This window comes from Triturus cristatus, chromosome 7, assembly GCF_964204655.1.
Source record: "Triturus cristatus chromosome 7, aTriCri1.1, whole genome shotgun sequence".
Classification (NCBI taxonomy): domain Eukaryota; kingdom Metazoa; phylum Chordata; class Amphibia; order Caudata; family Salamandridae; genus Triturus; species Triturus cristatus.
Window position 1 is genome coordinate 627,040,805 of NC_140590.1, and position 25,855 is coordinate 627,066,659.

General features: G+C 43.2%; 1 protein-coding gene across 2 annotated transcripts in view; it reads right to left on the minus strand.

Moving 5' to 3' along the window:
• ERN1 (endoplasmic reticulum to nucleus signaling 1) overlaps positions 1–25,855 on the minus strand; it is a 617,499-nt gene that overhangs the window by 36,101 nt on the left and 555,543 nt on the right. For both annotated transcript variants that reach the window (XM_085617236.1, XM_085617235.1), the window contains exons 17-19: positions 25,578–25,777; positions 24,223–24,370; positions 17,012–17,139 (exon numbers count right to left, since the gene is read on the minus strand). In XM_085617236.1, coding sequence (XP_085473362.1) covers positions 17,012–17,139; positions 24,223–24,370; positions 25,578–25,777 — 476 coding nt within the window. The remainder of the gene's footprint in view (positions 1–17,011; positions 17,140–24,222; positions 24,371–25,577; positions 25,778–25,855) is intronic.

The following is a 25,855-nucleotide window of genomic DNA, read 5'->3' on the forward strand; positions in this document are numbered from 1 at the left end:
AAAATGAGGAGTCCATCAGTGACAGCATGCAAAAAGTGAAAATTATTTAGAATTTTTAAATATACAAAAGATCTCATGCACAACATACAACCACAAAGAGAGAAACTGTGGGCTTGACTAAGCTAGAGACCAGACATACTGTGTCTCCACTGAGCTCCTGCTGCTTAAGCCCTTAAATGCCCACTATGGCCACCTCTCTGAAAGCCTGCTGCCTCCAAACAGCATTCTCAGCAGAGTAGTGTATGTTGCGCCACAGGGGTTGGACAAAGTCAAACTACTATTACCTCAATTACACAAAGCAACAAAGTGGCAAAACAAAGAATATTCATAACCAATATAAACGTGGGTTTGCAGGCTTCCTAAAAGAAATCTGGGATACAGAACAACAAAAATGTGTCTGTCTGACTGGCTTCTGACATAAAACAAGCATTGTTAAAACAAATAGGTTTGGCTTTAATGTGACAATGCATGTAAATACAGGCATTCACAAATTCTGTTTTTGTGCGTTGTGTGCAGAAATGCTGTTTACCACATTTAAGTCTGCCCTAATTGCTTTCCCTATGCTGGGAACAAAGTAGCAAAAAAGGATTGCTTTCAGTAAAGGTTGAATATAGGAGGTAAACAATTTAAATGTGACAAACTACATGATCATGGAGTGTATTATTCAGATTCACCCCATTACTCAATTACCCAAAAACCCTCTGCGTCCGTGTTTTGGAAGAAAAACCTTCACGATTTAGTAATCCAAAGAGGAATTAGAGGCATGTAAGCAGGTTGAGTAAATTATACTCAAGTGCAATAATTTCCAATGAGATGGTAGTTCCAGTCTCTTGGGTCTATGGTACTACTTCTATCTTAGGTGGGGAACCAATATTTTCAGAGTATGGTTTCTGCAGCGTTGATGAGCTCATCAAGACTAGTAGCTCAGAAGAAGTCCTGAGACCTGCTTGCTCCAACACTCCAAACCCTATGGTGCCAAATGAGTTATTATCAAACAATCTAGGATTTGATACACGCCGCCAATGAATATATATACTGAAGCCACACTTCAGGGCTTTAATAAAAACATAAACACCCATATATTTCAGTCCATCCATTCCAATTACAAGAAGTACTTTGACGTGACTAAGCTCGCAGAGAAGCACAAACAACTATTCATTCATTCACCAGCAGAATGAAGGAACTGTACTTAACGTAGCTGACTTCACAGAATAGATTTTTGAGCATAAATAAAATAATCTTGCTTTGCAAACCACAATAAAGATAGAGGGCTGTCTGTGGCTCTCAACTCAAAGCAGCTCATATAGAAGCATTGCTTTCAGCAGCACTGCTGGTATGCAGAGAGAAATAAGGCGAAGGTGCAGGGGTACTTGGGATGAGTCTTACACAAGACAAAATGGTGATCGGCCCAAGCTTTGGGTTCCAAGAAAGGAGACTTACAGGGCTGAAAGGACGGTGTAGGAGAATGGTGAGAGGGGAGAGGATGTGGCTTAGCGGCCAAAGTTGCCAACTTTGGAGCTTGGGAACCAGGTTTGAGTCTCGGCATCTGCTCATCATCCTGTGATTCTGGGCAACACAATCACAAAATGAATGTGTCCTTGTTTAGTAACTGGTGCTCATGCAAAGTGCTCCAATACCTTCAGGCCGAGTTTGTGCTATTTAAAACTTCAAAAAATAAATGAATCTTCAACATCATATTTATCAATTAATTTTTTTATGGCTACGATATTGGACTGTACTTGGATAACCTCTCACAACTTCTAAAGCAGTAGTCCAAAAATATTGAGAGATCAATTTAGACCCAGATGGACAAGTTACTTACCTTTGGTAGCACTTATTCTGGTAAAGACTATGGAGCAGCAGATTCCTCACCTGTTGAATAATTCCCATGAGTCTGACTGGACCCGTAAACCTTTGTTTTTAGTACCTCTGCATGGGGGAAAGAGCTGCTATGCGGCTTCTCACGTACGTTGTTCCACTCTAAAGTGATATGCGGGGCTCATAAAGGCGCCACTCCTGTACGCTGATATCAGTTGCTTTTGAGACTGTTTGTGCCTCCAGCTCTGACCCTCCAAAAACAAATTGGTATATCAGTGTGCAGGTTGCTAGACTTGGGAACTTAAGCGGTAGAGTCCAAACAAAAAATGTGGAGGATAGTAGGGTCAGGGAGGAGTCTGTGGCTAGAGTCTCTACCAGAAACTGAAAGTAAGTAATGTGTTCTTCTGATAGAGGCTTCTAGCTACAGACTACTTGCCTGTTGAATAGATACCAAAGTAGGATTTATGTGGAGGTGGTTCTGAGAATGTGCTCAAATCAGAAAGTCCTGAAGGACAGAGCAGGAAAAAGGCCCCTCTCTGTGAACCTAACAGTCCAGACAATAGAGCTTCATGAACGTATGAAGGGATGCCGAAGTAGCTGCCTGGCGATGTCTAGAACAGGGACTCTCTGTACGAATGCAGTAGTAAGAGCTCTGGCACTGGTGGAGTGGGCACGCAAGCTGTCTGTAGGCTGCTTCTTTGTCAATGTGTAGCAGATCTTAATGCAGAGCACAATCCACTGTGAGATGGTACGCTTCTGCACAGCTTTGCCTTTTTGGCTCTGGTGAATTCCACAAAGAGCTGAATGTCCACCTGGTCTTTGGAACAATCTATGTAGAAACTGAGCGCTCATTTGGAGTCCAAGCGATGGAGTCTCCCACTCCTTAGAGGGGTGAGGCAGAGCACAGAATGAAGCAGGGTGATGGTTTGATCCACGTGGAAAGGTGGCACAACTTTTGGTAGAAATTAGTGTACTTTGCAGAACCAGCTTATCGCGGACGTACGTGGTGTATAGTGGATGAACACACACAGCCTGAAGTTCACTCACGCCATGCAGAAGTAATGGCAATCAGGAACAGTTTTAACAGTAAAACACCACAAAGGACAGCTGTGGAGCAGCAAGAATGAAGTACACTTTAAATGAGTAAAAACAAAATTGAGGTGCCATGGGGCACTGCAAATGGAGATGGGGAAACGTGATGTAGCTTTTTCAGAAATCACATCACAACTGGTGATTTAAACAATGAGGGCTGGTCAGGAAACTGTAAGAAGGCCAAGAGGGCAAAAAGATAACCTTCAACTGTGCCCAGGTCAAGGCCTTGCAGGGTGAGAAACAGAACAAATAATAAAACATCAGGCAGTTTAGCCTGGAGGGGGTCAACCTGGCACGTGTGACACCAAACCACAAATTGAACCCAACAACAGGCGTATACAGTTTTTGTTGAGAGATGCCTTGCTGCCAAGATGACCTTAAAGATCTACGGGAGAAGGTCAAAAGTGTTCAGCTCCAACCGTTCGCTCTCCACGCAAGAAGGAGAAAGCTGTGAAGGCCTGGGTTCAGACCCCTGTCTTGTTGCTGTGACAGCTGGTCCCCCCGGGGGGTAGGGGTATTTTGATCATAGGACATACCCTCAGCCCAGGAGTTCTGGATCCCAAACTCTCCACGCCTAATCCGGAGCCACTATGATGACTAGGACCTGGTCTGTCCTGATTTTCTCTATTGGCGAAAAGGAGTCCAGTGTTCCACAAGAGGCGGAACATATCTGAGTGAGCGATGCCTTGGAAACTCCAACACGCAAACGTGCTGACATTGCACGTTCTCAGAGGTGGCTAACCGATCGAGCGTAGGTTCTCTCCATTCACGGAGGATACATTGCACTACCTCTGGGTGCAATTACCACTTGTGATCCACTAGGTGCAGATGGCTGAGCTTCTCCGCCCTAGCATTCAAAGATCCTGCCAGGTGTTTCACCACCAGGAAGATTACTTGGTGGTCCAGCCATTCCCAGAAGTGCAAGGCCTCCTGGCACAGGGTCTGTGACCACACCCACCCGGTTTGTTGCAGTACCACATGGCGGTGGTGTTGTCCATGAGGGCCTGCACCATCATTCCTTTGATGGACGGCAGGAAGGCTTTCAGCACCAAGCAGATAGCCCTCACTTCCAGAACTTTGATATGGAGCAGAGACTCTGCCGGAGACCAGAGGCCTCTGATCTCCACTTCTTCCTGATGGCTGCCTCATCCCAGATGCAATGAATCAGTCACCACCATCAGCTTTAGGTGGGGAAGGGAGAGGGGTCTGCCGCGTACCCAATCAAGGTTCAGCAACCACCACTGCATATCCTTTGCAGTATCCTCTGAAATCTGAACATGGTCGGAGAGATCCCCTTGATGTTGCGCTCACTTCAGATCCCGGTGCAGCGCCCGCATATGTTGCCACCTGGTGTGTTCGACCGCAGGATGCAGGAGGCAATCAGTCCCAGCAGCTTCAGAGTCGACGTCACTGAAATCCAGAACGGAGTCTGAAAGATTGGGGTGAAGGGGGGCATCTGAGGGGACAGGTGTCACTTTGATAGTGAACCGCAAAGATTAGGGAGGTTCACCATAATCTGAAAGTGGTTGATGGCTGCCTGGGGTGAGCCTGCCTTCAACAGCCAGTCTCCGAAGAAAGGGAAGACAGGTACCCTTGACCTCCGAAGGCCTGCTGCCACCACTTTTGTGAGCACCCAAGGGGCACTGGTGAGACCAAAGGAGAGAACAGCAAGCTGAAAATGGTCCTCTCCCACTACAAAGCGCAGGTTGCGTTGATGGGCCAGCAGGACAAGAATATAGAAATAGGCATCCTGCAGATCCACTGTCCTGGGTCCAGAGCAGACAAGACCTGGACAAGAGTGAGCATGTTGAACTTCTCCTTTCGGCTCTAAAGCCGGTAGACCTAAGGAGCAGGAACGGGACTGTTGGTGCAACTCATGAGCTTCATCAGGGGAGTAGGAATGGCGCAAATGGACAGAACTCCTCTAACTTTCTTGTGCTTACATGAGAATTTGGAGCCCAATGAAGACTGGCATCTAGAGTAGCTTTGTCAACTCCGGGAGTGGGACCGTGAAGAAACTTTCAATTTGGAGTGTTCCTGATGCTGTGCCTTTCTATGCTAGGCGGAGCAGAGTTTGGCCTCTCATACCCTGATGGCCTTCGGGTTAATCCGCGCACAGTCTCAACAGGTCTTGGAGTCGTGGCTCAACAACAGATAAACCTGGTGAGGATCTGTCACACATCTGTTTGTGACAGTTCTTACAGGGCTTGAAACCTATCATTTTAGGAGGTGACATCCCTTGCACACTGTTGAACATTGGAGAGAGCATATCTGACAAGAAGCAGTCTCTGAGAGAAGCTCTGAATCTGCATCTAGAGCCTCTGAGAGAAAGGAACTGATGAGCCGTATGGCAATTTGTAACATGCTTTTCTTGCTTAGGAGTTGGATAGATCTTGACAGTCCTGGTATGCCACATGACGTTGGGATAGATTGATGGACAAATGGGATGAAGACAAAACTACAGTACCGACAGGTATATATCTTTTTTAAATGCAGGTCAGTCATGTAGTTGCACCCCTAGCTAAGGCCAGATCTAAATATGTAACTCTGGAATTCTATGCTCCACATGTCTGCAGAGCTCTGCGCGCAATCCGATGTACATGCTGCTTTGGGCCTGATAGCGCAAGCAGGAGCAGCCAGTGAAGTACGAAATCGCCCATAATAGTATAGGTAGGTCAATAAGAGAAATAGTGACAGTCTAGGCTGAAAGGCAACCGTAGCCGGCACTATTAATAGCTTCTAAGTCAACTGTATAAAAACGGAAGAGAATGGTGATAAAATAAAATATATATTAAAAAGTTGCCCGACAAATACCAAAAGGGAAATGACCCTAGCAATAAAAGCAGGAGGAAGAGGATCCTCAAAGTACATACATGACCAAAGACGAAGCGTTCAGGTGTTGAAGTTTTTTTATAAGATGAAGAAACAAAAGTATGGAATTCTAAAATATTGGCCCTATGGGAGAAAAGTCTCTGCTAAACTGTTCTAGGATTTATACAGTCATCGGTGTTGAATGGAGCACAGGAATCTCCTGATGGCTGGTTACCTAATTTTCAGTCACAGAATCTGAGGCAATGGGCTTGTGTGCATTATTGACTTATCAAATATATGCATGACAGTAAAAACCAGTTACTTACCTGTACAATGTGGTTCTCCAGTATTGATATCTTTTATACATTCACATGCTTGAATCTTCCCCGTTGTCATGGTGGGAGTCCCAAGGTAAAAGAAGAAATAGCAGTAATATAACATCAGTATAGACCTCCATAGAAAAGAAAACACATTAAAGTAACTTTTCAGCCTCATTTTATAACATCCAAATTTCAGCCAATCACAGCAGAGGCCTCAGAGTTTCCTTCCCCACAGAGCCACCATACCTCAGATTCGGCGCAGGTATACAAAACTCTGAGGTAATTGGTGAGCCTAATAGGGGAGGAGGGAGGGTCGCATGTGAATCTATAATAGATATCACTACTGGAGAACCAAAGTGTACAGGTAAGTAACTTGTTTTTTCTCCAGTATTGTATCTTTTATAGATTCACATGCTTGAATCAGACTAGTAAGCAGTATAAACACAATAAGAGAAAGAAAAAGGAGGTGCTCAAGCGTCATCCCACCACGCCCTAAACTTGTAGCATCAGAAATCAAGAAGAAGAGAATTATAAGCATACAAATTTACAATCAATATGTAAAGAACATAAAAGGCTCATAGCCACCTACCTTAGGCAAAGAGACGTCGAAGTGCAGCTTGTCCAACAGCGATATCTTTCTTCTTCCAACCATCAAAGCAGTAATGCGCTTCGTGAATGTGTGAGCATTCGCCCACGTTGCTGCCCTGCATATGTCAAAAAGGGATGCTCCAGCAAACAGGGCAGAGGAAGCCGCCACTTTCCTAGTTGAGTGAGCTTGAGTTTTCGCAGGAAGCGGGCGGCCAGCCTTTTCATGACAGAAGGTAATCGTTGAGGTGACCAAACGAGCCATGCTGGCCCGTGTCAAGGCTTGTTCTTTCCTCGGTGCAGCAAAAGAGATCAGTAGCTGAGAGGATTTCTGGAAGATCTTCGCTCTTTGTAGATAACATTTTAAACAACGTTTGATGTCCAAAGGAATGCAATGCCCTTTCCCCTGCTGAGGATGGATTAGGAAAGAACATTGATAAGACAATCGTCTCACTGAGGTGGTAAGTTGAAGGCACCTTAGGTATAAAAGAAGGGTTAGTGCGTAGGATAACCCTATCTGGCAAAAAGTGACTACACGGTTCTTATAGAGTGAAAGCTTAGATTTCACTGATAGGTCTGGCTGACGTAATGGCCAAGAGAGAAGCCACTTTCCAAGAAAGGAGCAACAAATCGCATTTGTGTACTGGCTCAAAGGCAGGAAAATCAGTTATGAAAGGACGGTGTTTAATTGCCACATAACTGATGGAGGCTTAACAGGTGGCAAAACTCAAAAAAGCCCCTTCATAAATTCTTTGATGAGTCGATTAGACACCAGGGAAGTTTGAGCGTCTTCTATACCTAGAAATTGAAGCAAGGTGAACTCTTATAGAAGAGTGAGAAAGTCCTGATTTTGCTACGTGCAACAGATAAGGCAGCACCTGCTCCGGAGATCAAGAGAATGGTTTTAATGCTTGTGAGATACACCAAGCACAGAATCTTTCATTTAGCTGTGTAAACTATTTCCATTTCAACGTGGAAAGCGCTTGAGACTTCTGTAGTATTGTAGAACACTCCTTGGAAAGCCTAAAATCCCCAAATTCAGCATGGTGAGGAGCCAAGCTGACAAATGAAGGGAGGGAATTTGTGGATGAACCACTTGGCCCTGGTTCATGCAGAGATGATCCTCCCTTGGAGGAAAGAGAATCGGAGCACACTCTGAAAGGTGATGCAGCTCGGTGTAACAGAATGGTCTTGCCCAACCTGGAGCAAGGAGAATGAGCAGAAAAGGCTGCTGCTTTATTTTCTGAAGTACTTAAGGAATAAGTGGAAATGGGTGGAATGTGTAGGCGAACATCCCCGTCCAAGGAAACTGGAAGGCATCTCCCTACAAATTTGGATGAGGATGTCTGCTAGCGAAAAGAGGACACTTTTTGTTGAGGAACGCAGAGAACAGATCTAATGTTGGGTAACCCCAGGATTGAAAAACCTCCTTCAAATGCTGGTCGTTGAGCTTCCATTCGTGACACTGTTTGGAGGCCCTGCTGAGAGAGTCGGCCTTTTCGTTGTGAACTCCCGGCACATGCTCCACTCGCAAGGAGATGTGGTTCACAAGGAGCCATTCCCATATCTGTTGAGCAAGAAGGGAAAGCGCTCAATATCTCGTGCCACCTTGCTTTCAGAGGTAAAACATTGTAGTAGTATTGTCTGTCCTGAAGACCACTGTTGCACCCTTGATCCGAGGCAGGAAGGCTTTAAGTCCCAGAAACACTGCCCTGAGCTCCAGAATGTTTGTGTGGCACCACTGTTCCCAATAACGTGCACGCATCTCTGTTACATGTAGCGCGCTGAGTGTGGAGCGCGCGCACACACAGCACATCAAACAAGAACATTCACGCCGCTGCTTTTAAAAAGCGAGCGGCGCGAAAAAAAGGTGTTTCTTTCATGTAGAGCCCGGCTGCGGTGTATACTGTGCGCTTTTGTTTAAGTATTCATGTTAATTGCAGCGCTGTCACGAGCTGCAGTTAACATGAATACTTTAAACAAAAGCACACAATCTGTCCATCACCCTGCAGCTGCGCACTATTAAGAAAAGAAATTCAGCACGTCAACAAACAGGGCGTGAAAAGCACACGTTGTGTTTGTAGACTTGCTGAATTCCTCTTCTTAACAGAGCTGGGCTACGGGGTGATTGTGTGACTTTGTTAAAGTTTTCAGGTTACTTGCAGCTCCAGATGGGCGCTGCGATTAACCTGAAATCTTTAACAAATGCCCACTCTACAAACACGGTGTGAAAGCACACGTCGTGTTTGTAGACTTGCTAAATGTCTCTTCTTATTAGAGCGGAGCTGTGGAGTGATTTACAGAAATATTATAACATTATTATAGCAATTGCAAGGACGGAGAAGGATTAGGGTAGGCACGTTTCAGTTAGAGCAACAAAATCCCAGGCTCTCTCAGACATCAGAGTCCTGATTTCCAAACGATGCTTTACTAGTGCTCTGCAATTAATTAAGGTAACAGAGCAGCAGCCACTGTTTAAGCAATTAACTACGAGAGGGGCTTTTAAGTTAGAGCTCTTAAAACAAGCATTACTCTGCTTCAGAGCAACCTGATTATCTATAGCATATTGGACTTCAAATGCCTCTCACCTTAGGAAAACCTCTCTAGTGGGCTTCTAAGAGGTGCTCTTATCAGGCCCACTAATCTGACTTCGGGCAGCGTTTCACTGCAATATTTAAGTCTTGGCATGCCTTTGACAACCCAAGTGCCCTTGGTGCACAAAGGAAACCTCTATATACCTGCCTGAGGTCAGGCACATCAACTTAGATATGAAGATTACAAATAGTACATAAACCCTGAAACATGGAGAAGAAAGAGAAGTAGCACCCTGATGGGGAACAGAAACACACAAGATGCATATACTGCTACATACATCCCTCAAACATAAAAAAACGCAGATCTATTAAGAAAAGAAATGCAGCAACTCTACAAACACGGCGTGAAAAGCACACGTCGTGTTTGTAGACTTGCTGAATTTCTCTTCTTAATAGAGCGCAGCTGTGGGGTGATTTACACTTTTCTGTGCTTGGCATAGTGTGCCACCCTACTTGTATTTTCCTGTTTCTGGCATTGCATCCAGATATATGATACAACAAGTAACATCATACCCAGGGCTTTAAAGTGGGATGAAAAAACTGGGGTGTCTCGCAAAGGGGCGTGACCAGTGTAATTAAGGGACACATAAGCTAAAAATCTGTACTTAGCATAGTGTACCACCCGACTTATATTTTGCGGTTTCGGTCATTGCATCAAGATATATGATACAACAAGTAACATCATACCTACAAGTCAGGACAATTGGCTTTGTCAATGTTGTTAGTTGCATAAGATAAATAAGCAGCAACTACGGCTTGTATGTAATATTGAAAAGGCTTCAACTTAAAGCCCTGGTGACATCACAACAATGTAGTGCTCCTGAGCGTCAAAAAGAGAAGGGAAATCCAGAGAGAAAATGACTCTTTAAAGGATTTCCCATTCCCTACAAGTAGGGCAACTAGATCGTGCAACCCAAAAACCGGGACATTTCGCAAAAATAGAGGAAGGACTGCAAATTTACATCAATAAAGTGGGAAATAATGACAGTCCTCATCCTCATAGAAACACAGAACAGGCACTAAGAAAATAAATAAAATGTTATTTTTAAAACCAGCATCATGCCTGTTAATTAAACTGCTTACTTATAACAGCTGCTTACTAGCCCTGCTTTGGAACACCTAAAGAAATGCCTCTCACTGTTTTTAGTTCACCTTAAACAACAGGGACATGAGCCACTTTTACCGAAATCTGCCAGGACAACTTTTGAAAACCTGGGACAGTCTAGACAAATTCGGGACTCCTGGTCACCCTACCTACAAGGCTCACCTGGCATGACGTCATGCCCTAACTTCTCTACTAGTGCGAAGTGAGCAGTGTGAGCACGCGCACATCAATGTGCTTAGTGTCACTGCAGTCTGGGGAAAAAACGGTCTGCCTCTGCCAGGGCACAAAACAGAGCCCGGTAGAGACCCGTTTCGAGGCCCCATTTAAAAAACTGACAGTGCTCAGCACCAGTGAGACCCGGTCCAATTAAAGCCCTGATCATACCTACAAGTCGGACTACTGACTTTGTAAGTGGCTGCTAGTGCATAAGATAAATACGCATCAACAATGGCTTGTATAAATTAAATCCATCTGAACTTGAAAACAGCAAAATTCTCCACACATCTTTCTAGTTGTGATGAGGCTAGCCAATGACAGAGACTTGCTTGACTGTCTGTTATGGTCATGCTGGTAGTACAGTTTTAACAACCCCTTTTGACAAAATGTGACATTTTAACAAGAAGCAGTTTGACTGTTAATGAGATTTGCTTTTTTGTACTTGCATATATTAGAGCGAAAGGGGGTGATCTTCTGTACAAAACTCAGCTCTGAAATTCATCAGGTTAAGTAGACTGTCTTGTGATAGGAGCTTGCCATACATCTAGTAGTGATGCTTCCGTACTGTAGTTGGGACAGAAAAGTGACTAATGGGAATTCAACAGTTGGCTTGCTTCTAAATATTTTTTAAAATGTAGGGTGATTATTCTTTCCAGTTTTAATGGGGTCAGAGGAAGGAAGAAATTGGAAATGCTTGTGGTATTTCTCTATTTTTTTTTTAATGTAGGTGCTCATTATGGCAAGTCTGAAGAATAGACAAGATAAACCTTGACCCAGTGAGACACTGATGATGGTAACAGTAGTCTCGAGCAGTGAAGGAGCAGAGTATTTTTTAGGGTCTTAATTATTGTTCTATATTGTCATGAGAAACTGACATCTAGAAAGAGGGTGTTTTTTATGCATGATGATCTCTGACCTGAACATTCCACGGGACTAGGTGATGTACCAGTGCAGTGATGGCGCAGGTTTTCACAGATCTCTTGTCAGCGTTGTAAAGTTGGTCTAAGTTTGTCTTTTTTCAAGGATATGAAAGTTGATAGCAGTTCAGTGATCACTTTTCTCACCTATAAAAGCCTTTAAGCACACTGCCCACGCCTAGTCATGCCGTTTCACTTCATCTGAAAGATTTCTTGTTAATTGCAGCTCCAGACAGGCGCTGCGATTAACCTGAAATCTTTGACAAAGGCCCACAATCACCCCGCAGCCCAACTGTTAAGAGAAGAAATGCAGCAACTCTACAAACATGGCGTGTAAAGCATACGCCGTGTTTGTAGACTTGCTGTATTTCTCTTCTTAATAGAGCTGGGCTGCGGGGTGATTGTGTGACTTTTTAAACTTTTTTGTGCTTGGCATAGTGTGCCCCCCAACTTGTATTTCCCTGTTTCTGTCATTGCATCCAGATATACGATACAACAAGCAACATCATACCTACAACAAGTCGGACTATTGGCTTTGTCAGTGGTTGTTAGTTGCATGAGATAAATAAACAGCAACTATGGCTTTCATATAATATTGAAAAAGCTTCCGCTTAAAGCCCTGGTGACAACACGGCAATGTTGCTGCCCCTGAGTTTCAAAAAGGGAAGGGAAGCAAGTGTTAGTGAAGAGAATACTCCCAACAGATGGATCAGTCATTTACACGCTGGCAGCTACCATCTGCTCAGACCTGCATCTTGGCAAGATTAAAAATCTTTGGAAGGCCATACCAGCCTTCCACACTTCTTAGTTCGTTCAGGTATGTACGGTTACATAGAGCAAGCGTTTGGAAATGACAAGATGGCAAAAAGGCTCCTTCTAGAACCCCCCCCTACCACATTGGTCGATATGCAGAGATGCTACTTCTGAAGCATTGCCATACCACACTCGCTGTCTGCTCCAACATATCTTTTGTCATTTTTTCTTCCTCTCCCCAGCTGCTCCCGCCGTCTCCTTCTCTTCTTTTTCTTCTTCCTCATATCAGTCTCGCTCCACGTTTACACACTTTCCCCTTCTCCCCATCCCATTCTTGTCTCAATTTCCCTCTCACTGCCAGTTCTTTGCTTTCTCTTACCTGTTTTCCATTCTCCGTTCTCCCTCCCAGTTCTCCAAAGCCTCTGGCTGCCTTTCTCTTTCCGTCCCTCTCTTACCAATTTCTCAATTACCCCTTCCCCATTTCTTGTCTTTGCGCCCTGACTTTTTTTCTACTTTGTTCCTCTCTCCGCCACTAAATCCTATTTCTCACTAGTCTCCTCTCCTTTTCCTTCAGGCTATGTTACAATTTTGAAAACACATACCACTATCCCTGAATATTACATGGAAGCGCCTTTAGAATTTGGACCAGTGTGCCTCTGCAGTGTCAGTGACCTGGCCAGAAAGGATATGAAAAAGCTGAAATTGGATCATAAATCCAAAGCTGTTCTAATCAGGGGCCCCAGAAAGAAGTTTGGCCCAGGCACTCAAAATCCTTAAGATGTCCCTGTGCATTTTAAAGTTTTCATGTTAATCGCAGCACCCATCATGAGCTGCAATTAACAAGAAAAACCTTAACAAATGTGCACAATTACCCCGCAGCCCATCCCTATTAAGAAAAGAAATGCAGCAACATAGCTGCCAAGGTTTCAAATTGCAATGTGGGATGTTTTCATAATTTCACTGTCATTATTAGTGCCATTTGAACAGGGCCGGCTTTAGTGCTGGTGGCGCCTGGTGTGACAATGTTTGTTGGCACCCCAAAGACCACCTCTGCCACGGATACTCATTACCAACCTTTAACAGTGACCCTCAAGTCTCCATAACCCCTCTCTCATTCATATTTATTTTGTTTACTAGCGCCACTCATTCCAGTGTAAGGTGTTAAGCACTTTACATCGCATACACATTACAAGGAGACACTGAATCATAGTGTGTAAATCAATGTATAAGAAATGTTACATCAGACAGAGGAATAAAATGTCTCTTAACAGAGCTGGGCTGCTAGGGATTTAAGCAAACGTTCGGAGTGATATTTGGCGCTGCACACATGCGCAGTGTGGTTCCTGGCGCACATAGCCATGGCTGCAGCGCACAGAGACCCTACACTGCTGCACGCAGAGGAAAAAAATTAGAGGGAACATTGTGTGGCACTCCGATTCCTGTTTGGACCACTTGCTGTGAACCTTTAATTCTTGAAGGTGAGCTCCCAATCAGTCTATTGACGCGTCTGAGATCATCACCAGCTGCGGCACAGAGTGAATAAAAGAGGCCTTGCAAAAGGTTTTCCTTGATCATCCACCAGGCCATTGCAGTTCTTATTGCTGCTGAAATGTGAAGCTTGTTGTTGAACGAACCTTGAGACTGAAACCACTGCACCTCGAGCTGCTCCTGCAGGGGTCGCATGCGGAGTCGGCAACTGGGGATGAGCGGGATGCAAGAGGACATCATTCCCAGCATGGACTTGTACTGCCTCAAAGAAATTAACTTTTGTGTTGAAAGAAGCTTTGTCGTACCCAGAATACACATTATTCTTTCTTGAGTGGGAAAAGCTGTGTCGAAACGTGCACGTAGAAAGACCAACGATTTGGCTGGGATAATGGATGATTTTTCAAGACTGATGCGAAGACCTAGAGTCTGGAAGAGAACCAGACAGGCTCTTGTTGAAATCTCTGCCGAATGAAAAGATGGAGCTTTATGAGCCAATCGTCCAGGTAACGGAAGACCTGAATGTCTTAAAAAGGCTGCTACCTGTGCCATTCACTTTGTGAACACCTTGGTGGCAGATTTCAAAGCAAATGGAAGCACTTTGAATTGGTAATGGAGCCCTGCTACTTTGAACCTTGGAAATTTTCGATGCTGAAGGTGGATGGGAATATGAAAATAGGTGTTGAGGAGATTGAGAGAAGCCAGGTAATCCCACTTTTTCATGAGAAGAAGAATCTCTGAAAGATTCTTTTTTGATAAACTTGTTCAGCATTCTGAGGTCCATGACCTGCCTCCATTTTCCAGTTTTCTTTTTGATGAGGAAGAAGTGAGAGTAAAACCCCCGATTTTTCTGGTTGAGGGGTACTTCCTCTATGGCCTGTTTGAGAAGAAGTGACTATCTCCTTTTTGAGATCCATAAGCTGACAGTGCAGAATATTCCGCGGTGGAACATTTGGAGGCTGCTGAATGAATTCCAGTGTGTGGCTGTGCTGGAAGATATCTAGAACTCATTTGTCTGAAGAAATGGAGTTCCATTTCCAAAAGAATGCGGAGAAGACGCGATTGTGGTGTGGGACTATGGTAGCAGGGGCCTGTTGAACTTCATTGCCTACTATTGGAGTCCTGGGACTTTCAAGCAGATTGCTGCCTCTTGCGTCCTTCTGGTCTCGAATAAGGCTGAGCGGTGCTGGATTGAGAAGACCAGTTGTATGGCTGATAGGTACTCTGCTAATATGGCTGGTACCACTGTTGAAATTGCGGACTGGATGATAAGTATTGCCCCCGCACTCTACCCCGAAAGGACTGAAAGCGGTGTTGCTGGAGATTAACCGTGTCCATACCTGCCTTTATAGATTGTAATACCTTGCCTATGTGCTTACCAAACAAGCACTCTCCATCGAAAGGCACGTCTAAGACATTGGCTTGGAACTCTGGATAAAAGGTGGTTGCCTTTAGCCAAACCGCCGCTCCTGGCATCTGGAGAAACACATGTAATAGTCGTCAATCATATGACGGAGATCAGATACCAGAGACACTGGAACATTCATTGATGGGTCCCTGAACTGATGACACTCCTCCTTCCCATCATCATAAGGGTAATGTTCCTGGAAGGAATCCAGCCTCTGCATGACAGACGTCTCTTTCCGCAAAAGAAAATCCCCTTGCTAGGTAAGAAGATGGATCATTGTCCTCAATGTCCTTATCATCAGCATCACCAGAATCTTGTCACTTGACCCTTAACTGAGATGGGCTGTATGCAGGGCCAAACATTTTCATTCTCTGACTCTGGGAATTCCAAAAGGCTAGCAGGAGGTAAGGGAGATATCCTGGAGAAATCCTGAATCTGCCTGGGCTGAAGGAGATTGATTTTCCCTCCGTCAATGACCCCATCGACGGGCTCGACGACTGTGCAACCGCCGATGCGATTGTCTGTGGCACCAACGATGGTGTGTGGACGGCGGCCTTCTTCTGTGGGTCAGTCGTTGTTGGAGTCGTTGACGGTGAAAGCCTCGTCGACTACGTCATTACAGTCGTCAAAGCCCCTGTCGCTGCTGTCGACATCTTGACCGCCATCGTAGCTGACGAAGCAGTCGATGGTGCAGGTACCTCAGGTTTTCTTGAGAAGAGTAGAATCTTCGACGACTACGTCGACAGTCGAGAAGATTGATCTCTGAGAGGAGTCTGAGAAGCAGACGCAGAGGTTTAAGAAGGCTTTGAAGCAGCTGTTGAGGTTTCTTGTGGTATTTTGGTTCAGATTTGTCCGGGGACTTAGATCTCTTAGAGGTCCCCATGATGTGAGGAGGGACTGCCATTCTTTCTTTTCCTTGAGGAAGAATGGGCCTATTTCTCAGGTTGAGACTCAGAGTCTGAAACAGCCTTCCTCTTCTACAGCCAGAGTTGCAGCCTACCCTCCCTGTCTTGAGGGTTTTAGCTGCAAAACGGTGGCAATATTTGCATTCCCTGGGTTTGTGGTCAGGGTAGAGGCAATATAGGCACTGTTTGTGGGTCTTCAGAAAATAGCCTACACTTCCCACAGGTCTTACAGGGCCTAAACAGCCCTTTTTAGGCTCTGGCATCTCAACAGTAAGGGAGGGCAGAAGTATAAAGTCCAACAAATACCTTGAGAGTAGAAAGCTGAGACTGTAGGTCAAACGTTGAAGAAAAAATACTGTAACTGAGCAGAGCTCGGGGAGACTCCCTATCACAAGACGTGCAGTCAGAAATCTGTGGTATGGTGGTTCTGTGGGGAAGGAAACTCTGGGGTCTCTGCTGTGATTGGCTGAAATTTGGATGAGGCTAAAAAAGTTACTTAAGTGAGTTTTCTGTTCTGTGGAGGTCTATAGTGATGTTTTATTACTGTTCTTCTGTTACAGTGGGACTCCCACCACGACGACATGGAAGATTCAAGCATGTGAATCTATAAAGGATACAATCCTGGGGAAGGTACGGTGCCAAGTTTGTATTTTGTGTTTTCCTAGTTTTATAGAGTATGCTGCAATTGGTAGAGTGCTGCACAATTCTTGAGAGCCAATTTTTGGCTTTCCATCATTGTCCACATGATTGTAGCTGGTGATGAGCCTTGTGAGATTATTCAAAGTAAAATATAAGAATGGAGTGTATGAGGCTGCACTTGAAAATAATCATGCCATTGGCTTTAGCGTTCTAGGCAGTGTGCATTGCCAAGGCTGAGGGAATAACATGTGGATAAATAACAGTATGTAGCGTGATCATTGTTCACATGAGAAGATATCAGTAACCAACTGTTTTTGCGAGTTGGTCATAGATTTGAATATCAGTAAAAAGTGAATAACTCACCTGAAAAAATTGGAGTTGTTTTTCCAGATTCCAAAAGAAAGGGTGCTTCAGCACACATTTAGCAGATGGGCGCTTCTGTGGGTCCATGTTTATCATTTGTTCAATTAAATCATGTGCTACAATGTCTTCTGCAAAATTAAACAGGAACACACTTTTTTAAGCTTTACAATTTTCAACTTAATGAAAACTCCAAAACCGAGGTAGAGCATGGCATCACTCACAGGAACCACACACTACATCATTTTAATTCAATGCATTAAGCTATTACTGTGTCTACAGCCATTACAATTTCTACATTTACATTGTCACTTTCACATCCTTAACATCTACATCGTCACTTCATACTTAATTGTCTTTTCCCTTGATCCCAAATGTTGAGCTAAAATTAGAATGCAACTTTCTAAAAAAGGTGATTAGCTATGTAAAGGTTTGCAATGTAAATTTATTAAATGTGATGATGTAATGGGCAACACCGTAAATATGATGGCATGCCCTTCCCATCCACAAATCTATGCAATAAAAATTATTTTGGTCACAGACTGGTGTGAAAACTGGAATAGTACCCAAGACCTACCATGTCACCATTTTGCAGTATATATGGTTTTCAACCTCAGACATTACCTATAACAGTTGCCAAACAAAATTCACCATCTGCTTTGGCTTTGATATAGTCATTGTAACAGATACTTAAAAGTGTAACGCAACAATTCACTGCAGGTAAAGTACAATAGAAAGAGACCTACACAGGCAGGAAGCTGTTACTTACAAAGTGGGTGATTCGGTTTGGCTTTTTACTCTCTACTTGAAACTTCCTGGTTTTCATGTCAAGTTTGATTCCCGGTTCATAGGCCTCTGTGATCTCATTGGTTTAACCCATTGGCTGTAAAACTGACCCTTCCCACTAACTGAAGTGTGCATCTTGCATTTCCCTTCTTAAAGCAGTTCCCTCATTGAAATAACATTCCTTTACTCTGCCTCCTGTAATCTTGAGAAACTTCCTCAAGTAGAATATAAAGGCTATTTTACACTGTAAAAGAATGAGAGGGGAACCACAGTACTTGATTGATTGGGCAGGCTATGGACCATCAGATCACCCTTGTAAGCCAGCTGTTTTGTCAATGCAACCCGGATGGTTTGTGGTTTAAAAAATGCTCCCCTCTTAAGCCTGATGGGAGTTTGGGAGGAAAGGTGAGGGTACTGTCAAGACCCTATACAGTGCAGTTTTCTACAGCGCCGCTGTGGAGACTCAAGGCGCTGGCAATCACATTGTTCGGTTGCATGCCATAAGGCAGCATTTTCAGCAAATCCTGCTATGGATTTCAGGTAAGTGACAACTTTGTTGACTGAGCTAGCATATAAAGAGCATCAAAGAAAGATCAAGTCTCCAAAAAAGACAGCGACGGATGCTTCTGCAAAGTTTTTGTCTCCATTTATGACCCACAGAAGCAACATTTCGGAGTAATAATCCGCAGTAATTGGCTGGCAACTGGATATTGTTGTGGCGTTTCTCTGCTAAACTCTAGCTCGCACCCGAATTGGCAATACAGGAGCACCGTTATTTTCATTGGTTTTCTCCTTTAGTTCCCTTATCTGACAAATAGTATTTTCATTTTTTGATTTGTGCAAACCATGTGTTTGTTCCTACCAAAGTCATTTATTTACTGCTTCTTCTGGTGATTGATACTCCTGTTCCATTGCAGAGCTGCAGTCCTCTGTTTTGTGGATGGTGTAGGCAAATTTAATAGGGAACAGACGTAGAACTTATCTCAATAATGAAGTTTGTACAATACCAACTTTCCTCTAGATTTCAGGGAGTGACTGTTACCAGCACCATAATATTGTGCATTCTTTCAATCCCTTAATGCACCCATTTAACTCGTGTTTACCAGTTCATCAGTAGACCTGGAAATTGAGCATCACTGGCTTCTGGGAGGCATCAAAACAGCCAGCACCATTTGCTAGTCATAGGTAGTCATGATACATTCTTAGATGTTATCTTAATCCTGCTGTCTACCATGTTATATATATTTGGGTATTAAGGTAAATCCCAGGGGTAGCAAAATACTATACCTCAGGAAGTCTTAGAGTTTGATGGATGTGGGGCATTCGACAAAAAGTGGAGGATGCTCCCTCTCAAACCTGCAATTTCCATGCTCTATTGAGAGTTAGCATCAGCACCAGGCCTACACCCCCAGAGACTCTCTGCTCTCCCAGTATAAACCTGTGACTTGGCTGCACACCTGTCAAAGGGCCACCAGCTTACAGTGAATGTAGGCCCACCCTATTGAGTGCAGAATGACCATCACTATTTCATCTTCATCTTGTGGTTTGCCTGACCTCGCCGGACTAGATTAGGAGTTAGATCGGTCTTGTACCTTGCTGATAAATATTGAAACAGTCCTATTTCTATCAACTCTTATCACCTTGATTGCTGTAGAGAACTGTCTGTTTGGTTAATCTCTTCCATTACTATTTTCACTCTGCATTAATTTCTGGCAGCCTGTGGCTGTCAAATAATGAACCGGAAAACACTTTGAAGTGATAGTGTGTACTGAACATTCAGTTTATTCATACATCCAAAATCCCCCGTCTTTAGGTTTCACCTGCACAGCGCTTGCGCTGTTCTTGTGCAATCTCTTGTATTTAATATATATTAAAAGGTGGCTCTTATCAGTTACCAGGCCGAATTACTGCGTTCATTCACTTTTGTGTGGAACTTCTTTTTTGTTAACTTCCTTTGACTGCACACATTTCCGATTCTTTGACTAAAGTTGTTCACATTGTTTAAGCCCCATTCACTGTTAAGATAAGATCTCTTCCAACGGAAAAGGCCGACAGCTTCTAACAGTACGCTGGAATGCTTGCTTTTTATTACTTAGCTGTGTAAAGCAGATGGTTTAGCCTTAGAACGTGTGTGGCATTTCCTATTCAAGCCTCAGTACCTTTCTTTGAACTTTGTAGGCATTATCGGATAGATTTTTTTTTAACATAATCTATTTGGTAATAATGATCATGTAATACACATTGTGCATTAAAAATAAAGTTAATATACAGAGCTATGCTATAGTTTGCTACTAAACAGGCAAGTGCAGATACCTTGCAGACAACAGGGTCTTGATTTGAATGGTGCAGCAGGTGCAGTAGCACCTGGCCTAAAAGTTGTCAGAACCCCTCTAAACAAATAATATTGCTATATTTGACTACTAAACAGGCAGTCACAATTGCAGTTAAAGGGGCTTGATTTGAATGGTGCAGCAGGTGAAGTGGCACCGGGGCCAACAGGTCTAGTGACCCCACTAAACCCAGATTATTGCCAACATTTAAAACTAAACAGGCAGGCACAAGTGCAGCTACCTCGAAAGCAACAAGGTCATTATGTAAATGGTGCAGCAGGTTCAGTGACACCAGGACCTAAAGCTCTAGGCACTCCACTAAACACCTAAAACTGCTATATTTTACTACTAAACAGGCAGTCACAAGTGCAGTTATCTAGCAAGCATTAGAGTCATGATTTCAATAGTGCAGCAGGTGCAACTCCAGTCACCCCACTAAACACAGATTATTGCTATATTTTACAACTAAACAGTCATTCATAAGTGTAGTTATCTTTCAGGCACTAGGATCATGATTTGAATGGTGCAGCAGCACCAGACCAAAACTTTGTCAGAACTCCTCTAACCAACTAATATTGCTATATTTGACTACTAAACAGACAGTCACAATTGCAGTTACCTTGCTATTGAAAGGGGCCCGATTTAAATTGTGCAGCAGGTGCAGTGGTGCCAGTGCCAAACGTTGTCAGAACTCTTCTAAACACCTTCAATTGCTATATTTTACAACAAAACAGGCAGTCATAAGTGCAGTTGTCATCTGGCAAGCACTAGGGTCATGATTTCAATAGTGGTGCAGGCGCACCAGGACCAACAGCTCCAGGCACCCCCCTAAACACCTAATATCGCTATATTTTATTCCTAAAATGGCAACCACGAGTGCAGTTATCTTGCAGATATCAGGTCATGATTTGAATGGTCTAGCAGATGCAGTGGCTCTGGGGCCAAAGCTTTAGGGACCCTAGTAAACCAGATTATTGCTAAATTTGACTACTAAACAAGACAGTCAAAAGTGCATTTATCTAGCAGGCAATAGGGTCAGGATTTGAATGGTGCAGCAGATGCAGTAGCACCAGGACCAAAAGCTCTAGCCACCCCACTTAACATCCAATATTGCTATATTTTATTACTAAACAGACAGTCACAAGTGCAGTTACCTTACAGGCAATAGGGTCGTGATTTGAATGGTGCAGCAGGTGCAGTGGCACTGGGGCAAAAAATTGTCATAAATCCTCTAAACACCAAACATTACTGTATTTTACTACTAAACAGGCAGTCACAAATGTAGTTATCTTGCAGGCACTAGGGTCATGATTGGAATGGTTTAGCAGGTGCAGTGGGACCGGGCCCAAAAGTTGTAAGAACTCCTCTAAAGACATAATATTGCTATTACATCAATTAATTCTATTATATCACTCTTTCATTTTTCAAAATTTTGCTATTACTTACCCGAACTATACCACTAGTAACAGCACAATATGTTCCTTTTTGTACATAAACAAGTGATAACTCTTTAATAGACTTTCTCTAACTTATATAGTACAGCTACTCAACAAGCTACAACTTACAACAAAAAACTGCTGATTATTAATCACAGAGTAAAACCTAGTGCATTTTCCAATGCTTGTTATATTCTACCACGACCAACCCACCATGCAGCAAACCAGTGCTGTGCAAGGGCCAATGACTGTGTGAACTGGGGGTTAGCTGCATGGATGGGTAGTTGCAGGGCCTGACCACAGACCAGACTCTCAATCAATGCACACTGTACACAGGCTGTTGACAGCAGAGGGCTTGGCGACAGGCCATTTGTAGCAAGCATAGGCCAAATAAGTAGGTGGGCAGCAGGGTTTGGTTGCTTTTCAACCAACCGGAGGTAGCTTCAAGCCCTTGCCTGAACTCAAAATGAAAAGGGGAAGAAGAACAGACTGCTACATGTTTAGGAGCATGCTTTACTGCAGCTACGAAAATGATTTTGGGGGAAAATAACCTCAGCTCTCAAGAGGCATCACTATCTTTCGGTATGTGGGGGCACGGAGAAACCATTGTTGGTCACAAACTGCTTTGTGTATTTTGATCCTGAAGACGACCCTACTTGATGGATCAACAACAAAAAAAAAAAAAAATATATATACATATATACACACAGGGTCATAACGTTTATAGCAATTAGCCTAAAATGAAAGACCTGTTAAGGAAGGAGAATTTGTTATTGTCTTGTTTATTGTTTGAATTTGAAAGGTTACCCATTTGCACTATAGGTCACCTCTGTCACCCATTGAATTGTCTGTATATTTGTAATTTTGTTTTCTTTGTCAGACAGCCTTTTTGTAATTGTTTACACAATTGGCGAGAAAAATGGAAAAACAGAACAAATAATTTATTAAATATATATTTTTGATTAAAACTTACTGAGGTGTGGTACATTTATAAAAGTCTAGTAAAAAAATCACTATTAATTGTGAAAAAAATAATCAGGTTCTGAACCAGTACCCCGTGGTACTTACCCAACGGAACCACTTGTAGCTTTATAAATATTAACCCAGGTTTCGAGGGATACAGGGTGACCCCTTTGATCATAATGGTAAACATCACCAGAGGCAGATTAATTGGTAAACATGCAGTTAACAAACCAAATAAGTAGCTTAAGATAATGTAGTGCGACTTGTGGGTAGCAGTTTGGTAGAGGAAGATATTGCAATGGCGGGGTAGTTGTGTGCTGGAGTGGCTGTATGGTGTGTTGATGATGGTAGATCAGTGCTCAGGGTGGTATTAAAGAGTTGATTGTGGTAACATTGTGCTGGCAGGTGGTAAAGTGGTATAATTCTGCAGTAACAGGTGGTAGTGCAGAATAAGAGAACAGCACAGTTCTATAGGGAGTAGCGTTACTGAACATGGTAGTGTGGCTCTAGTGGAGGCAGGAGCTGGTGTGCAAACTTTCCACGCAACACAGAGTGGCTCTTCATTGGAAGCTGTTTGACAAGAAAATTGCTACATTACGAAGACACCCGGTGTCAAGTTTTAGCAACTCACATAGTTCTATTGTTTTCCTTGCATTCATTTACTTGCAACCAAAAAAAAAAACTGGTGGGGGCAGAAGGATAGGGGAAACAACAAAGGAAAGCCATGAGTTTTGTTGCCAACATCATCCGATCACAAGACATCACCATCATCTCCTACGCCGATGAAACCAAACTCATCCTCAAACACCACCAGAACCAACTTCATGACCATAGTAGCAGACTGGTTGCGAACCAATTGCCTGAAGCGCAACTCTGAAAAGATGAAAGTACTGTTCTTCGGCTACAAGACCTCCCTATGGGATTCCACCTGGTGACTGTCAGAGCTAGGACCAACATCACACCCACAGACCATACAAGAAATCTAGGGATCATCCTAAATGACAAGCTCAATGTGAAGACTCACGTCAATGAAGTGTACCTCTTGCTTCCACATGCTACACGTGCTGCGAAAGATCTTCAAATGGCTGCCTCAGAACACCAGACAGTTCGTCACACAAGCACTCTTCGCCAGCAGGCAGGACTACGGCAACACACTTTACGCCATAATCTTCAAACAACTCTTACACAGCCACAGGCTCATAGTAGACCTCCCAGGCCGCACCCACATCACACCGCACCTCAGCAAGCTTCACTGGCTCTCCATTCACAAGCGCATCAAATTCCTGACGCACACATTCAAAGCCCTACACAACACAGAAACAGAATACCTATACAGTCGCATACACTTTCACCACCCGACAACTATGCTCTGCCTCACTCTCACTCGCACACATGCCGTGCATTCCTAAATTAAAAACTGGAGGTCGCTCATTCTCCTACATCGCACCCACACATGGAATGACCTCCCTCAGCACATCAGAGCCTCCTCCTCACTTATTGAGTTCAGCAAGAAGCTGATCCTGGCTCTTCATATAAGCACCTTGGGACCACACACCTACACACTTTTCCCAATCACCTGGATAGCCTTCTCGGGTGATTACTGCGCTATACAAATCAACATAACAAAATCAGCTGTGTGTGATCCAGTGAGGGAGTGAAGTCAATTGGTGTGTATACAATTTTCTGTGACTTTACATACCATGCTTTTCAAGGTCCAAACAGTCTAGACTGTAAGCCCCTAGAAGAATGTTGGCTTGCCGCTGCAGGGACTTGCCAAATGGATGACTGCCTTCAGAAACCACGTAATAGAACACGCAGCCAGCTGAAAAAATGTCAACTGTGTAGGTCTGTAAACAAGACACAAGAAACAAAACAGATTCTGAAATGATCATTTAAACTAGCATCTTTATTTTGAAAACACATTTTAATATATGATGTGTAAATACACACAGTATTAATTGTAAATACAAATTAACAATAGGTTTTATGTATGCTCATATATGTTCTGTATATTGCTTCAAAGAAAAGCAAAAACATTTTTCTTTTACTCAGCATTTGAGGGAAGCGGATACTCCTTTCCTCAATTAATTCACCAGTGATATAATTGGCATTGCAACTGATGCCACTCTTTCTGTCATTACTGACATCAAGGCATTAGCTCACCCTTAATAAAATCTAATTTTCTTCTAGCAGCCGCACAACTGAAAACAGCAGCCAATGCACTGATCAATTCTCACTGGAAATTCAGCAACAGTGGCTGTGCCTCAAGCCTCCGTCAAAGCTGTGCCCCACTCCGCAATACTAAGATATCACAAGGGCTTCCTATTGAAGAAGGACCAATTTTAGAATCTTCTGCTTCGCATATACAACTATAACCTAAACAAACTAGCACACCTTACCACCCAGCTCCTCCTTTTGGGCATAACAATAAAGATTAAATAAAATTAATGTAATGGTCAAAAACTGGTCTGTACAAAATCGATGTTTGGACAAAAGCCAAAATAAGTTGTATTAGGTTATTAGAACCAGAGCTTTGAAAATCTCTTAGTAGTATCTCAAACCTATGGTTGGTTGAATTAAACTATCCATTTCTGATTTGGGGCTGGGAAACTACTTACCTTGGAATGCAATGCACGGGAGGTTAATGGTGAAATTTCAAGAACATGTTATATTTCTTAATCAAGTCGATGCACTCTATTAACAGTAACACACTATCTTCTCTCACTGTAAATGGGACATATTCATAGAACTTAAAGCGGACCTTCACATGAACAGTGAAATCAAAAACTACAGCACACCTTAATTTCTCATAGAGGCTTATTTTTTATGATATCATTTATGTTATTGTTTTCTAATGGATTACATTCATGTTACAAAAAGTGCAATTTTCAGGCATGCATAAAAATCCCCCTCCAAAAGACAAAATACCTTTCAATAAGATTAGCATACATTATAGCAAATTCCAATTATAGCTTCCTCAAATTACTGTCTTTTGAAGGCTTCATAGTAAACATTTCCCTACAATGGAACACTTCTTTTTAGTTTCTCACTTACAGGATTATCTTTACAATCTTCACTCAATATTTCTTGTGCAATCCACCCTTCTGTGCCAGGGACGCCAGAACGACGGCTAAAGCTGTGTCTGCCCACTGCCAGTTTCTTGCACAGGCCAAAATCGGAGATCATAGCTTTTACCTTGCCATGTGCATTAGGCATGGAGATAAGAATATTGTGAGGCTTCAGATCTCTGTGGACTGATAAAGAAAACAAGAATTTTACATTAGTTCATGAAAGGAGTACATTCTCTTCACACATCCCCTCCATTAAGTTCA